This window comes from Vidua chalybeata, chromosome 2 (assembly GCF_026979565.1).
Source record: "Vidua chalybeata isolate OUT-0048 chromosome 2, bVidCha1 merged haplotype, whole genome shotgun sequence".
Taxonomy (NCBI): domain Eukaryota; kingdom Metazoa; phylum Chordata; class Aves; order Passeriformes; family Viduidae; genus Vidua; species Vidua chalybeata.
Genome location: NC_071531.1, coordinates 97,622,593 through 97,639,959, shown reverse-complemented (window position 1 = coordinate 97,639,959; position 17,367 = coordinate 97,622,593). Strand labels below are relative to the sequence as shown.

General features: G+C 42.2%; 1 protein-coding gene across 5 annotated transcripts in view; it reads right to left on the bottom strand.

Moving 5' to 3' along the window:
* INTS6 (integrator complex subunit 6) overlaps nt 1-13,158 on the bottom strand; it is a 39,002-nt gene extending 25,844 nt beyond the window's left edge. For 2 of the 5 annotated variants that reach the window (XM_053934862.1, XM_053934865.1), the window contains exons 1-3: nt 12,609-13,021; nt 12,291-12,368; nt 11,407-11,556 (exon numbers count right to left, since the gene is read on the bottom strand). In XM_053934862.1, the coding sequence (XP_053790837.1) occupies nt 11,407-11,556; nt 12,291-12,368; nt 12,609-12,719 (339 nt within the window). In that variant the 5' untranslated portion in view covers nt 12,720-13,021. Of the gene's footprint in view, nt 1-10,945; nt 11,557-12,290; nt 12,369-12,608; nt 13,026-13,087 lie in introns of those variants that run through there. The other 3 variants (XM_053934863.1, XR_008429245.1, XM_053934864.1) reach the window with 3 other exon arrangements.
* Nucleotides 13,159-17,367: the final 4,209 nt, after the last annotated feature.

Sequence of the window (17,367 nt, the reverse complement as noted above, 5' to 3'; positions counted from 1 at the left end):
GCACATCTATTTCCCATTATATTATCTCAGCAGAGCCTTTCCATTTTCAGAAGTATCAGCCCTAACGCTCAGTAAATTTAGACATCTGACCAGGAAATACAAAATTGAAATATCAGTTTTTGAATTCAGTCTTGGTTTTCTTTGTAATTTAGAAGGTCAAGAGTCTCAAATGTTCCTGAGAATCTGTGAGCAACCATTGTTCAAAAGCAATAGCTTAAAATGAAATCTGAAAGTCAGAATGACAAAAATTATTAGCTTTAAAGCTACTTTTTAACTGATAAACAGCTTAAAAAAAATCAAAACGCCGAGCTTGAATTTCAAACTAAAACAGATGGTCCAAATCCATCAGGGTTTTCACTTTGTTTCTTAGAAACTTCAGTTACACTTTAGCAAAATCATGAAATGTCTAAGACATTAACATTTATTAGAGACTTTCCCCTTCATTGCTCAAGGCAGAGCACTATCAGTCAAGTACACAGAGGTATTTAACAACTGTTCTGATCATCAGTTACATAAGAACTGCAGCATCTTGTGCAACTTACGTGTCCCACTCACATTTTCAGCAGCTTTGGCTATTTTCTATTATCCCCACAGAATTAATCAATGTAGTTGGCAAGTCCTATAGAACCAAGTGTATTTTATGCTTTTGCACAACTGATGCCCAAGTCACAAACACAGCTGAATACACTGGCATCACAACAGTATTTCAGTCAATTTATAGCTTGCAATTAAACACCATAAAAATTACTTTGCCTTTAAGGATTTTCAAATGTATGTAGACACACACCACAACCATGCATATACATGTAATGCACTACAGTACTAGGGAAACAATATGCTTTCAACTTTGCTAGATCAGTAAATTCTTTCCTATTACTTGATAAGAAGCAAAATGTATTTAAATGGAAGTCTTCCCAGATGAAGCTACTCTCTCACCTAATATTTAGCACAAACACACTGTGAAACTTTGATCTAGCAAAACAGAATATGCTGGGGGTGGGGGAGTGCAAAAAGGGCAGTCCAATTCTACAACAACATTTGCATTGATGAATCTGACATCTCACATGCCACAAGAGCACCATAATTCTGTGGCCAGACTAAAAAATACAGTACCTCTAAATTCTGTCACAATGTTATCTAATTGACTGAACCTGCATGATAAAAATAACTCTGCAATTATATTTATTTACTATGTCTGTTTTAGAACTGAAATAGGTTCCTTGAAGTGGAAGCACAGCAGTGTCAGAGAAACTTCTGTGCTTTCAGCCTGAATGAGTAAGAGCTGAAGAACATACAAATTCTGTACAGGCTTAAGATCTGACAAAGATGGACTTCACACACAAAGAAAGTTGCTAACTCATCTATCTTGCTGTCCATAAAGATTTCAATATGTTCCCTTGATGCTGTTGATTATTCAATATACAATACAGTTTTGCAGTGGTAGCAGTTCTGTCTTAGTAGAAGATCAGATATTTGTACAGCAGATATATTTCAAGATCACTTTCAGAAGTCACAGAAAAAAGTTCAATGAGAGCTACACCAACCAGTTTGAGTTTTACAGAGGATGGGTGTTTTGAAATGTGTTAAGATTTCAAGCCATAAAAGGAATTTTGATACAAACTAGAAATCTCCCTTGTTGCCTGACAAAGGCAACAACCAGTCATAAAGAGAAATCTTATGAAATAACCTAATGAAAGTCCCATTCCAGAAATTACACTATCTCCAAGAAAAAATGCCCAGTGTTTTTCTGAAAGGGCTGCAGACCGAAGGATGATTCTTACTATTAGAGCTAGTCCACACACACACGTGCAGTATGGACAAGCATCATCTGTCATAATACTGAAATCTTTCAGCTCTCCCTGCAGTACCCAAGATGGGAGGACTTGTGCTCTGCCTTTCATTCACACTAGGCAGCTGGGAATACTACCTCACCAACAGACAGGAAAATTCATCACCTGTTAAAGATAATTTGAGGGATTGCCTCACAACAACCAAAAGACAAGAACTCTGAATCTTAAGGGGGAAAAAACTGCTATCAGAAGAGAAGGTGATAGTGACAGCAGGTTTTACAAGACCTTGAGACCAAGTGTGGTCTCAAGAACTATAAAGATCTTGTTCCTCTGTATATGTAACAATATACACACTCAGGGTGAATAAAAAGATCACACTTCAACTAAGGGATGAGGGAAAGAAACAGGTTTGACAAATGCTTAAGGAGTCTTGACTGAGCCCAAAACAGTAACTGTACCATGAAAACACCAACTCTCAACACTACCACAGATTCTCCCAAATTCTCCCATGGGTTTTGCTGTAGTTTCAGCTGCATAAAAGCAACATCTATAAACTGCTATTTGGCCAAGATAGCCTATCAGACAGTACCTCACCTATGTAAACTTGTATTTTACTTTGTAATTGGAACACCAGACAGCAGAGGGGGCACAAGTTAATAAAATCTATCTTCATATGAAGTGAATTGAGTAACAAGAAAACCTGAGGTGTGCTTTGTTTGCATACTACCTCAAATCACACAGGAACAGGTTAATACCTCTCGTCTAAATCCATATATCTAAACCCCCCAAATGTTCTTGTATAAGTAGAAAACAAGAAGTAATCCCTCACAGAACTCTAATTTCTTAACATACGTTTAATCCAATAGCTGGTTCATGGTTTCTAGACAACATGGAAGCACATACTGTCATTCCACTTCTTCCTTTTTTTGCTGCAGACTGCCCATCTTTGGAAGGCTCATCCACAAACACTAAACTGTATTATGGACACATTCCCTTTGCTTTTGAAGCTAACCTTCCCCTCCACCCCCCGCCCCAGTATTCTATCTCAAATTATTTTGTCTTTTCCAGAAGACCTTAAAAACAGAATTTTAAGAAGGCACAACAGAATTTATCAAGGTCTGAACCCATGCCTCCATTAACACACCATCTCCCTCCCCCCACAAAAAATGGCAAATGCTTTTCAAGCAGCAATGATTTCTCCTGCACTCATACTCTGCAAGTCAACAAAAATTGCAACAATTTTATAGTAAGGATGGCTACAAAAAATATCTTTTCTCCATGAGGCAAGATTACAAAACCTAAATTCAGCTGTTCTGCTCCATAGACTACAGCAAGGTTATTGTAGGCAAATTAATTTCCCACATTCTAGACAATTCTTTAGTTAACTACATAACAAATACCTAAGAGTTACTAAAATGCCCAAGACATGGGCTAGTGACAGTTTCTTAATTGGCATACCTATGTAGGATTACAAGGCAGTTACATGGTTTCAGTTTCATTCCTTACTAGCACTACAGACTAGCAGTAGATTAAATTTTTGCTCACACAGTGTTTGTACATACCACTGTTTGGTGGCACGAAGCTTTCTGCATTTCAGGCAACCAGGAACAAATTAAGTTATAGACTTAAATAAGAATTCAAAGAAAAATCAGTTAGCAAAAGGCTTTCAAAGCCAAACAATTCTAACAACACACTTTTCCTAAGGCTGAGTCAGAGATCAAACTCCTCAGCACATCAGTTGCAGAACTAAGGGAGAATTCTTGAAACAACCATTATGTCCATAACACAGGCTACCTAAGTTCCATTTAAGAAAAGGAAATTTAAGGTATTGAGGAAAATAAATGGGATGAAAGCAAGTCATTTTCCCCTTGGTATTTTGGACATAGGCATTATCTCCAAAAATCTTTTTTAAAATAGCCATTTATGACTTCAATCGATTACTGAACCTCCAAACACATCACCTTAAACTAGCCATGTCCAGTCAAAGCTGTACAGCAAAAACCAAAGACACAGTCAGATATCACTTCTATAATTAGAAATGCTAGAGACAAAACAGCTATCTGAATTGCACAAGAGACATCAAATCAATTTCCAAAAACAAAGTTACAGAAATATATCTAAGCATATAAACAGCTCGCTTTGCTAAAGATTACAAGTTTGTGTACTACAGGCAATGATTTCATTGCATATACATCCTGACACACGCCACAAGAAAATTCACTGTGCTTAGTATCATTTTTATAGATGCTCATAACTTTATACATTGAGTTTCCAAGTCTGGCACTGAATGAACTGCTTAAAGACTATTTAATTGCGCAACTTCAGTCATTTTGGAACTCTCGCAAAGTCTGTGCCAAGAACAAAACCAAAACTAACAGCAAGAAAACAAAAGAGGCAACTCAAAGCAGCCTGAAAATTAGTTTCAAAGCAAGAACAGATCATTTTGGAATACACAATCTCCATATTGAATAATACACATGTGACAACAGAAGGCATGTGTTAAGGAAGCAGTTTAAGATTCTGTTCAGGTTGAACAATACAGGAATCATGAATACATAGTATATTTGCTATGATCTCAAACTTAAAACCTCAAGATACTTTCATGTGCCTAAATGAGAGAGGTCCCAACATTAGTAAGTCACAGAGTTCCAAAAATCACAGGTTAATATATAGGTTTGTCCTCTTTTTTTCATTTAAGAACAGATCTAATTGAGTTTTAAATATCACATTATATAAGTGATAATTTCTTGATTAACTCATAAGTGTTCCCATTTAGATTGGGTCCTTGGTAAGTTTCGGAAACAATTCAGTTCTTCAATCTTTCACAATTCCATCACAGTTAAAAAAAAAAAAACACACATAGAACAGGGATTTTTTAAATAATGAATTCCGGAAAGTAACCAAACATTGACAAATCACATTGAAATGAAGAACAAAATGCTACTTAACATTTGAAACATTTAAGTACTGATGTGACAGATATATACTCCCAGAAGGGGAAGAACTTTAACTTTTTCTTAAATTAAATTAACTACCCAAGCAGCAAAATCAACTGTGATCACAACTTGTACCTTATTTTTAAGGTGACATATAGAAAAAGATGCACCTTATCAGTTAGTTACAGATGCATCACCACTGGAATCATCTGAAAATGGATAATCAGCCAATAAGTTACAGGAGTTTTCAAAGTTATTTGAGTGAACATAGTAAATGCGAGCTGCTAAAAATAGGTTCTGTTGGAGCCTTTATAAACTTTTTCTAAGAAAAATAAAATAACACAATCCATACCAAACATAACTTTAAAGTCAGCTCCAAAGACTTTGAGTTTAAGATGATTTTGGTTTTATTTCCTAAAAATATTTCTGAATGTTTTACTCCAAAAATAACTGACCTTGCCAAGCCCTGGATCAAGTCCCTAATTACAGAAGCCTTTCTGCTTCACAGCAATGACTTTAGACAGCTGGTTCTGGCTCAGTCAGTGCAATTCACAGACTAAGCCAGGCCTCTGTTCTCTACATGCTGGAGAAGGGTAACCAGTCCTACAGTTGCCTGCACACTAATTAGAGGAAAAAAAACCTAACCCAAAAACACACCACTAACGAGAAAAGACAGACTTGTATACAAAAAACTCCCCACAATTTAGGGAGTTAATAATCCAGAGTACTGATAAGCTGACTAAAAGTAGCTTATTGACCTATGAACACAGAGCAATTCTTCAGAGTAACATCCCAAAGACTCCCCCACAATTCCTTCCTGGAGTTTATCACCACAACAGCAGGAGCAACTTAGCAGTTCTAAACCAATTTTGAACCACCACAGTTCAGTCCAGTTTATTAATCTCACTGATCAATCACTGATTTATTTTACTACATGAAGTCACACAACTTGAAGCAAGGCTAGTGCAACTATGAACCCATGAGAGGCCACAAGTTCCAGAGCAGGGATCTAGGCTGAGTATGCCTCACAGACAGATGCATACAATCAAGTTGGTATTATGGGACTCAAAGCTGGGAAGGCAGAACTGTTGCAAGAGAGATGCCCACTTTTCACTCATTCTGTATACTGAGCATCAGAAAACACTATCAGTGCCCTACACGAGTCAAATGACATATTCATTATCTGTTCCAATGTAGCTGGACAAAATGCACAGTGTATGCAAATTATGAATGAACATGTTATGGCACTGCCCCTTGCAAGTCAAATTTGTTTGAAGTATCTTGTTTCTGCTACTAGAATAGACTGACAAGATTGTTTCCATTAGAAAAAAAGTACTTCATGTAAAGTTGTTTCAAATTCTTTAAAAACATACTGGAATGGAATTAGACAAGTGATTTTAAAAACGTTTAATGCTGAACTTTGTTGTGCTGGGAGGGCTTAAGGGCAAGCAGTTCCACATCAGAATATGAAAAAACAATTTAACAGTGCCTGCTGTAGCTCTCACTAGAGGGTATTCTAAAACAAAACTAAAAATTTCAAAGATGGCTTGTTTAAAGGTTATGGTCTAAAAGGTGTAAGTTCAAACCAATATGCTTAATTTCATCACACAGCAGATGAGAATGATTGATTTTTACCAGCACTTCATATACAGATCTTTAACATCAGCAGGCATACAGGTTCATGTTAAATTCATTGCCATTCCACAGAAAACAGGAGACTGTGAGAAAGCCTCTCATTTCTGCCATTATTACACTTGTGATGTTGTTTACTACTGTCTGAAATTCGCCTATTTTGTTTTCTTAGGGAAGGGAGGCAAAAAAAAGAGACCAGGAAAGTTACTCTAGAAGAATAAACCTCTGCCTCTACCAACATGAGAAGCAAACTGCATGAGCAACTGTGCCAGCATGACAAAGCAGAAAACACTAACCTAAACTTTGGTTCCAAATTTGGAGGCACATGCAGCACAGGCCATTTCAGTGCAGTGCATTATGATCCCAAAATAACAAGACAAAAGTCATACTTCAGAGGATTTTGACTTTGAGAGTAACAAAATCCAGTAACAATCCTAAATGCCTCTTGGGAAAATAAAACTGCTCAACACCTTAAAGAAAAGAGAACATATCCCTGCAGAAGGATAACAGTCCATGTTAGGGAACAGTATTTCTTTCAGGTGTGATTTTATAAGCTCAGGAGATCCTAGACAAGCATATAAGCAAGCAGTCAGCCTAGAATGTGTGACTTAAAGTTGTCTTATGCCTACAAGTATGATCAGACATTATCTCCTAAGTACACTGCTTACCTGTATTTGGAATACTACAGTATTTAAGCCATTGTGGCAAAACACCCTGAACTCTACAGAGCAATGCCCAGTTTTACTGTGGGAACACATCAGCAATTCTGCTACTGTAGCTATAAATGGGTCTAAACACATACTCAAAGAACTATCAAGTAGCAGTTAACCTAAGATTGCGTTGTTTGATGCTCATACATGGCATGACCAAAACACCTGGAAAAAACTTAAGCTGTTTAAAAACAATGCCATCATATGCACGATACCTTCCAACTTCCATCTCTGAGTGTATTTTTAAGTTTCCAAAAGATTCTTTATCAGTTGAATTCTATTTGGATTTTAGTTTTTTCTGCAAAAGATTCTGTTCATGTGATATACACTACAGAATAAAAGACTTCCACCAAGACTGTACACAGCCTAGTAAGTCACCCAAACAGTGCTTCTTGTGCTAATCTAAATCCAGGCAGCATCTTATTCATCATTGTGCATGAAAAATACCTAGTCTAAATCCACTTGTATTAGATACATTAGTTGACTGTTCTGTTTCAGAGAAACAAAGTTTGCATGTGCTCTTGTTACATTAGATTCATTTAAAAGTCGAACTCATAGCAGTAGTAATGCTGCTGAAAAATGTGCAAGATATTCTAGTGAGATGAAAAAAAACATAAAAAGCTTACATTATTGAAAAGTACTTTCTATACACAGTATTAAAGCAATTTTACCCTGAAAAAAAATAGTAAAATACTTTGAAATCCATTCAGTATTTTATCATCTCAAACCTTATTTTATGCAATACTGATGAAAAAACAGTAAGACTTTCATCACTTCAAAAATAAGAGGCAATGTGAAACACACAGGGTATCAATAAATCAGAGTTTTAGTAATTTCAAGCACCCATCAGATTCCAGCTTTGGTAGAGCCGTGTTGGTCCTTGGCACATGAGTATCAGAACACCATTGATACATATTTTACCTACCTCAGATTCAGTGCTTAGTCTTAGAAACTTCACTACAAACTGCAAGTAACTGAAGTTGATGGCTCATTTCAACCATTTGTTTACACTCTACTGTAACAGCAGCTACATTTTGAATGCTTTGTTTCCACAGAAACATCTATCAGTATTTAACCCTTCTATCAAGTATAACAAGCTGCACATTTGCTATAGCCAAAATCATTTGGTTAAATCGTGACTACTCCTGTCTTGCTGAACAAGACAGTTTCAAGACCTAAGAGTATATTTTAAGAGGCCAAAAAACTGCCAGTAAAAGGCTTGGTATTTCAGACTACCTGAAATAATGGAAAAGCTGAACTGGAAAAAATAAGTCAATTATCTAAGTGTAAACTGGGATAATGAAGTACAATATTTTGTGTGATGTGACAGTAAATTCTTACTGAATTTGGTGTATTTAAACCAATTTCCTCCTGGAGACATCCAAATGCTGTATTTTTTCCTAAAGCTCTCCATAAAAATGCAAAAAGATGAAAAGGATCTCTATTTTTAGTGAATGCTAAAAACTGACACCCTATTTGAAGCCTTATTCTCCTGCTATCATAATAAAGCATACTAAAGCAGAAAAAAACCCTATTGGATCCAAGAAGTGTAACACTGAACATGCTGCAAAAGTTTAAGGAACAGCCATCTAAATATGTGTACTTTTCAAAACCAATTTTCTTGACAAAATCCTCCAAAACAAATCGATCTAGCAATCCCTCAGTAAGACAAAACATTTATAAAGCCCTACCATAGCATTTGTATCAGAAATAGTTTATGAAAAAGCCTGCCAGGCTCTTGACAATCTAAGGGTGTTGACAGTGTCATTTAAGATCTAAATGTGAGATCCTGTGATCAGCTGATCACATGGTAACTCAATCATTATGAGTAACTAAGCCAGTACCTATTTGCTTAATGAGCACTATGCTAAACACTCATAATAAAAATCCAAACATTAAAGTAGCGAGAAAATATGAAACAGATTTTCCCCAACTCCAGAATGACCATTCAGCCATCATTCTTGTTCAGAAGGTCAGCTGATGGAGAACTCTGAAAGAAATCGAGTATACTGAGTCACTCCGCCATTTAAACCAACAGTCCACACTCAGCAGGGGTACAAGATATCACTGGTGGAGACAACCAGACAAACCCATCAGGCTTGTACCATGTCTTGTCATTAGCATGTGTAAGAAAAGTCTGTTTTACAACTTTTTGTGTAACAAGTGGATCTTGGCAAGTATCTTAGAAGTTTGTCAATACACCAAAATACAAGCATGACAGTCAAAAGACTTTTAGCCAGAGAAATTTCCTGCAGATTAGCAAGTTTGGATTTTATTACATCACATACCACACCTAAGATGGTCTGTACATTGCTTTTTTTGTCAAATTATCTTCTCTTACTCTGACATACTCAGTCTTCAAATATCTGCCTGCTAAATTTCAGTTAACTACTGTTTTATAGTGTAAATATTTGTAGCTGCTTTAGAAAAAAAGTTAATCAGCATTTTATGTTCTGAGGGAAAACTATTTCAAATTCAACTGAGCTTTCTGACCACTTCTATTTTCCTGGATTTTTAAGTTTCTCATTCTATGTATGGTTAAACACCCGTTTGTCTGGACTAAATTTTAGGTGATAGACAAGAATAACAGGAAGACGACAGGCTATCAAGCCATAATTTTAAAGACCAGTGTGAAGATGAGGACAATTAGCTGCCCTAGATCTCATCTTGCAAATGCTGAAGGATCAATTAAGTGGAATTTGTGGAATTTGATTTATTTGGAAAAAATTGCTATCTTGGTTAGAATAGCCAAAATGGGAACCTTTGACTTCAGCAGCAGATGACCTGCCACTTGCAATACATTGATCTATTTTTGCAGATGCTAAAAAGAGTTAGAATTTCTATTTAGTCACCTGACTGCACATTGTGAATACCTCTTCAAAAGCCAGCTCCACATGTGGAATGGAGCAAAAACGTTCGTAAGTGACAGTGGGCTCAAACCGAGAGAGACTTACAACCAGAACAGATCAGACAAAGAAAAAGTCTGCTTCACAGGCAAAAGAGCAGCTATTGCAGTAATAAACACTACTAGTGAGTCAAAACAATCTTGACAACTCAACTGCCCACTTGTGTAGCTGAGCACAGCTGGTTCACTTAGAGCAAATTATTTGACATGGGTTTAATTAGAATTATCACTATCAGTGGGAAAGAGCAGCATTTTGTGTAGGGGCCTACAGGGGTTAAGTGTTCAAGAAAGATTCATATAGCACCTGTAACTAAAGGAAAACACCAGAAAAATGGGAAAATTACACACAGATGTATAAGGACATCAGATGGTCAAAGGAAAAAACCCATGTGTGGAACTAGCCCCTTTTTAAAGTTTCATCACTGAACAGGCATTTTAAAAATGTTTAGGCTCACTTGATCATCTCATGGTAAAGCCATACAATGCAGCATGACAAATTTCCTTCAAACACACGTGGCATGTTATCACAAACTGCTTAGACTGGACATAGTAGCGGAAGAAGGGGGACTTATGTTCACAATCACATTTCCATGTCAAATACCAAGAGCAGTACTAAGTATTAATCCTCAGATAGTGGACATTGAATTACATAAAAATAACAAACAAAAAGGGGAGATTCAAGTTGGTATGTCCCACATGAAAAGCACCAGTAGCATCCTCAATGTGAAACAAATCCAGTCTTTGATCCAGCAACAGAAAGAACTCTGTATGAGTCCTAAGGTACATGTTTAACCTACAATGTCTGTATTTTAGCAGCTCACGAGCATGAGAATCCTCACACCAAACAACTCCTGTTTTAAAGGGATAGTTGCAACAGCAAGATTTAAAAAGCACAGCTTCTCAAGGCTCTGATACAACAGGCAGGTTTATAAAAAAATACACATATGCAGAGAAGTGTTGTGGTAAACTCACTGGAAAGAGTGTTTTGAAAAAGTGCTCCTTCCAGTACTTTTGGACATGCAGTGTTGTTAGAAAAATGGCTCATCTCCCAAACTGTTCAGCACTGTATAGAGAAAGCAAAGTTTTCATAACCCTATCAGGCTCATCAGCTAAGGTACTGAACACAGACTCACAAAAAAAAGTAAAAATTTGAACTGAAAAGGTCAACTTGGAGGCTATATCGCAGCTTAAAAGCTGAGAAATGACTGAAATTAAAGAACAAAAAAAGTAAGTTGGGTACGAAACTCGCTGTATTTCTTCAAGGCAGACATGTATTTCTTCAAGCTAGACATGCTAGAAAAGTAGCTCTGCCTACTTTTGAAGAAGCCTTCATATGGAATATTAGATGAAGATGCCACTTTGGACAACTAGCTAATTGTTGTTTCTGGGAAGTTTGTGTTTTAAGATTTTTCACCTAGTAACAATCAACCTACCTGCCCATAGTTGTCTATGCCAGTTACTAATCTATTTAAGTTTAATAAATCAAAAGCTGTCCTTAGGGACTGGCCAAGAGTCGTAAGTCCTTCAGCTTGAAGGTTTTTCAGTTCATTCATAAACGTTGCATGGTTTTCCTTCCAGCCAGCCTGCAAAGAGAAACGTGAAAAGATTTATTCTGCAGATACGAGTTTTGCTTTCCTGTTAGGCTACAAAGAGCCTTCCCTGCTGCATGCAGCTCACAGCAAATGATAACAAAACACCTCAGAAGTTAGTAGTATTTGATGTTGCTCCAAAAAGCCTGAAATGATGCATTTCTCTTAATCCTTAGAACTCCCCATTTATCAAAGGAGCAGTTTCACTTTGTTCCACGGGACAAATTTCTTTGAGGACACTGGTGCTCAAAGCTTAAGAGTTACATACATCACCCTCCCAGAGCCCTGCCCAGATGGAAGCAACTGCGCTGAGAAGCGACCTCCAGCAGGTTCACCGTCCTGTGTCATGTGGACCCACCGCCCCCTTCCCCCGCGCGGTGCATCCCCCCTCGCCCCGCCCCGGCGGGGCCAGGGAAGTGCCGTCCCCTTCCGAGTCCGGGGCGCTCTGGGCTGAAGTCGGTTCTTCCCCGGGCTCGCCCCTTCCAAGCCGAACTCTCCTTGGAGTTGCTGTCACTTCTCCCAAGTTGAATAAATATCCCCCACAGTTCATTGCTGCTCGCACACACCGCACAGGGGGAAAGCGTCGGCCATGTTGATGTCAGCGCCGCCGCCGGAGCCCGTGCATGCCGCGCTCCCCCGGACCGCCGGCGGCCGGGGCGAGGCGGGCGGAGGGCGGACGGGCCGGAAGGAGGCCGGGGAGGAGGGGGGGGCGGGTGAGCGGGGGTTACCTTGATAGCGTGGGGAGGCTCCTCGAAAGTGACCAGCATGTACCTGTCTCCCCTGCTGGCCGGGTCCCGGGCTCGGAGCTGCGGCGCGGGGGACAAAGCAGAGGGTGAGCCGAGAGGCGGCGCCGCCGCCGGAGCCCCCCGGCTCGGCCCGGCCCTCCCCTCCCCGCACACACACGCACTCTCTCGCTCGCTTCCGCCCGCCCTCGCCCCGCGCCCCCGGCCCAGGCAGCCCCCCGCTCCCTGCCGCCCCCTCCCCTCCCCGCGCAGCCACTCTCGCTCGCTTTCTCTCGCCTCCTCTCGCAAGGCAGAGCCCGGTACCTTCATGAAAGTCTCTACAGCGCCTTTGGCTATGTCCAGATAGGTGGTGCCCAGATGGGTGCGCTGGTTCATGGAGGCGGACGTGTCTATCAGGAAGAGTAAGATGGGCATAGTGCGGAGGGGCCGGCGGCCGGACGGCTACATGGACAGCGGGCGGGGGGCTGAGGGGAGAACCGTGGGGGGGAAGTGAGGGGAAGGAGGGGGGAGAGAGAAGAAGACGGGGGACGGGAGAGGAGTAAGTGGCTGTGAGTGCTGTGCACGGGGAAGGGCGCCTCCCCGCTGCCCCTCTGCCGAGGCGGGGGGGAAGGGGGGGCAGCCCTGCCTGCCCTGCCCTCCTTTGTGTGAGGGGCCTGCTCAGCCCAACACAGGCTGGTTTATGAGGGAGAGGCGGATAGGGCTGCGCTGCTGGCTAACCTTCCCCCCACCACCACCTTCCTCCTCCACCGCCGCCCGCCCTCCCCTCCCCCTGTTGATGTTACTCAGAAGTTTCAGGCGGAGCAGCCGCAGCCCCGCTACCCCGGCACTTTCTCGCTCTGACTGAGGCGCTTCCTCACTCGCCTCCCGCTTTTAAGGCAGCCTGGGTAGGTCGGCACCACCCCTCAAGGACACGTCCCCGTCCCACGTGACTGCCTCCCGGCTCCACCATAGGGACCCGGTAGCCGCTCATTAGCATATTCAAATCGACGGGGCGGGACGGCCGCAGCCGGCGGGGGCGCGAGCGGCGGGGGCGCGCAGGCGCAGCCGCGGCCGGGGGGGGCCGGCCGGGGGACACGGGGCAGGGCGGGGAGCGCCGGTGCTCGCACGGACGGGCACCGTGGGTGCGCTCCAGGCGCCGGGGATGCGCAGGGGCAGCGCGGGCGGGACGGCAGGGACGGACGGCGAGAGGGATCTGTCGCCGCCGCCCCTCTCGCTGAGCTATTTCGAGGGCTGCGGGGTGACGTGTCCCTCGGGGTCAGCGCCCTGCCCGACCCGCCCGCTCGGGGAGGGCGAGGGGTGGCCCCCGGGGAGCGCCGGGCCGCGCCGGGGCGGCAACCCCGGCGCTGGCGGCTTGTCGCCGCCGGGAGCGGCGGGTGAGTCACGGGGGCGGGAAGGAAGGCAGGAGGGAGGGAAGAGGGCGGGCGCCGCCCCCCGCCCCGTCTGCGGGCGCCGCCGCTCTCCTTGAGGCTGCGGGCACATCCCCAGCTGCCCCCGCAGCGGGCCCTGGCCGGGACGAGGGGAGCGCTTTAGGGGCTCCGGGTGACCTGTGCAGCAGCCAGGTGCTCGGCAGTCCCTCCGGTCCGGGGAGTCCCGCCGGCCCCGGGGGAGCGGGGGGATCGCCCCTCAAGGGAACTTCGGCTCCTGGCAGGCAGCACAGGGGTCCCCTGTCTTGTCCATTGGGTTTAGGATGGAGAAGACGGTCCGGTACCGTTTTGATGATGAATTCCCAAAGACACGATCTGGCCTTTCACTCGATCCTTAGGGGGAAAAAAAATTGGCTAGCGTTAGCTGTGACCTTTTTCCTTCCATACGAGCAGTGATTAAATACTACGGTTTCATCCATGCTAATGCACTCCAAATTTACTTCTTATAAATCTTGTAATTATGGACTGTTCCTAACCAATTAATGGCGAAGATCTCTGTTCTCAGTTTTTTGGCAATTTGTTAGGGTTTGGGTTTTTTTTTTCCGCAGGAATTGAGTCTGCTCTTTCTGCTCACAGCCGTGGAGCAGTAAGTCCAGAGCCATTTCTTAGCATAATCTGTTCAGGAGAATGCTCTGTTTCCAATCTGACTGATTTTTTTTTCTCCCTGATCCAGCTGATGTGCTCCCTCAGCTACTGCTCTAGAGGGTTTAAAGCCACTGTGCTCCTCCCTTCTCCCAAGATAAAATTGGCAGTGTTCTGGCTTAATTCATCTTGGTCTTCCAGGCAAGATTTGTGTCTTTTTAGGCAAGAGCTTGATTTGGCTTTTTTATTATCTTTTTTTTTTTTTCTTTTTAAGACTAATGGAAAACTAGCATTTCTAGGAAGAGAAAGGGATAGAATCACATTTCCATTGCAAATTGGTATGCATTCTTATGCTTTCATGCAGCTTATTTTGGCTTTCCTGTTGGTGCTGCACCTGTGACCTGTGCCATCCTTTCTTAGGCTTTGGGGTGAAATCAAGGACACTTCCTTTCAGCCCAGTTTAATATTCAAGGCCATTAAAATATCTCCAATCTTAAAGACCCTGGGAAAGCTGGGAAGGAATCTTTGGAGTTGGTGCAGTCCAAAATACAGCAACTTTGGCAGTAACTTCTTTTACTATGATTATTTCTCACTGTGGATCATGCTGCTGGTGATGAGAGTGGCCAAGCTCATGTGTATCCAGTGGCTCTTGAGCTGCTTGTGTCTTTCCAGCAGTTCATTATTAGACCTCTAGCAGTGTGTCGGAGTCCAGAACATCCCTTTGGCTGCTCCGGATGTCTCGAGACCCTGGCAGGAAGCTCAGGGACCTTGGCAACAAGTCAAAAACACCTGTGGCTTCGATTTTAGCCCATAGGAGAGGCTGCCAACCTTATATGAGGAATTACAAATCAAAAGGGTTTGAGTAGTGTAATAAGGGAATTGACACAGAGTGAAAAAGTAGAATTTTGGGGTTTTTTAGAATGTAATTCAGGGATACAATATGGAGGAATCTGGGTGTGCCCTAGCCTTTTCTTCCTTCTTCTTGTCCTCCATGTCTGGGTGTGTTAGTGACACTTTTCTATTGGTCTAGGATAGGGACGCACTGTCCAACATAGATTTTAGGTATTGGTATGGGAACTGTAAACATGGTACACGTAATTTTGAGTATATAATGTGGGAGACGCCTGGGACTCGGGGCAGACTGCCATGGCTTCTGTACTAGGTGGACCTCGGCAGGTCAGAGAGAAAATATTTTAGATAAGAAGAAATAAACAACCTTGAAAACTCAGCTTCACGTTTCCCAGACCTTTTATTTGGCTGCCGGGCTAGGGAAAAAGGACTTTCACACTGTTGGGGTCTTGCCAACCTGACCCCGACAGCAGTGGTGCTGGGTCTCATGACCTGCATCAAGGCTGTTCTGGTACAGGTTCTACTGTTTAATCTGAATCCCTCCTGTCAGAGGGAGAAAACCAGCAGGTGCCACAAAGACCACACTGCTGGGTTACCCTGGAATCCAGCTGCATGCCAGTCCCTGTTACACAGTAAAACATTTGGACTATCAAAGAGGCTTGGTTCACAGTCATTTTCTCTCCACAGAGATATTTTGGGACACCTTCTGTCCCCTCAGGTCCCCAAAGAAAATTAAAGGTATCTTCTACAGCTCCTAAGGTGAGCAAGACTGGCTGCTGGAAGAGTAGTAATTGTCTCCCTGAGGTGGTGGGATTCAAGTTGTAGGCTGCAGTGCTGCTTAAGCAAATCACGCCTTGGGATTAGTAATTTTATTTGGGAGTAATGTTGACTGATGGTGGCCTTTAATTGGCTTCCTTTTAAATTCCTGAGATAGGCACATTGTTCAGACATGCCATATTCTCTCTGTATGTTGCTGATATTTCATTGATCATCCTAATAAAATCATCATCACTTTTATGTGTAAAACATCATGCATCTTCTTGGGGAACATCTGAAAAATGGGAAACTTCTGGAGTAGTTCCTTTTTCAAAGTTCTGGAAAAGAGGCATTTTGGAATCTTTGTCATACCAAGAAAATGTCATGGTGAAAAGCAGCCTGAACCATGAAGACATTGCATAAATCCTGGAAGGCAATTTGGAATTTTTATGGTTTGTTGCCAGTAAATGAAGAGAGATCAGTAAAAAAGCCATGTTCATCCATGGTGGTAGAATCAGTTATAAACCAGCATGGATTCTGAGTCAACGTTAAAAATTGTAAGCTATGCTATAACTGCCTTGCCAATGCAAGAGGAAAGTGAGACTGAAGCAGCTGGCCCCACTCTACCTTTAGTTCCCTCGGCCCTGGTAATTATCACTGATGGAAGAATCCCACAGAAAAAAAACTTATACACAGTTCCAATGGGATTTATACAAGGAAACTAATTTACTGTACTTTTCTGTATGGCTTTTGCTGTTATCTTTGAGGCCATTTGGATCAATTCAGTCCTTCCCGCTCCAATGCATCTTATATTAGATCCATATTAGATCTGCTATGGGGCAGAATCACAGCCGGGTGTGTGTTGTCTGTGGTAAGCATTGGTACTTTGCTGCTGGGAGCAGGCCAGTTTGACTAATACTGAGGAAGATTCTTTCAAAGACAGGTAATCAACCCAAGCCTTAAGTGTACATCAGTCTCTTGATGTGAGAGTCATAATGGCTGGTACTGCCATCAGAGTCACATTTATAAATCTGTGTGGGAGAATGGCTGCAAAGGAACAAACCCCAGTGATATTAGTGCTTATGCTCATTACTGCCAGAGCTGACACAGCTGAGCAGAGAGACAGAGTGAGGCTGCCACTGAAAATAGATGCATCTTTCTTTTCCTTTTTTTTTGAATATGTTGGGCAAAGTGACACCCCACGCACAGTCCAAATGAGCCAGTTCTACCTTTTCTCCTGAGTCAAGAGGAATGATTTCAGCAAGCTTCTGGCTGGAGAAATACTCTTGCTGTCCTTATGATGCAAAAGATTCCACCTGCTTCCATCCAGGTTTGTATTTCTTGTACATCCATGAAGAAGCATGAATGTATATGTATGTCTAAGAATATTTGTTTTCTCATCTTCAGAGAATAGGTGTTGTCCATTTGGGGACAAATAATGTTGTATTGAA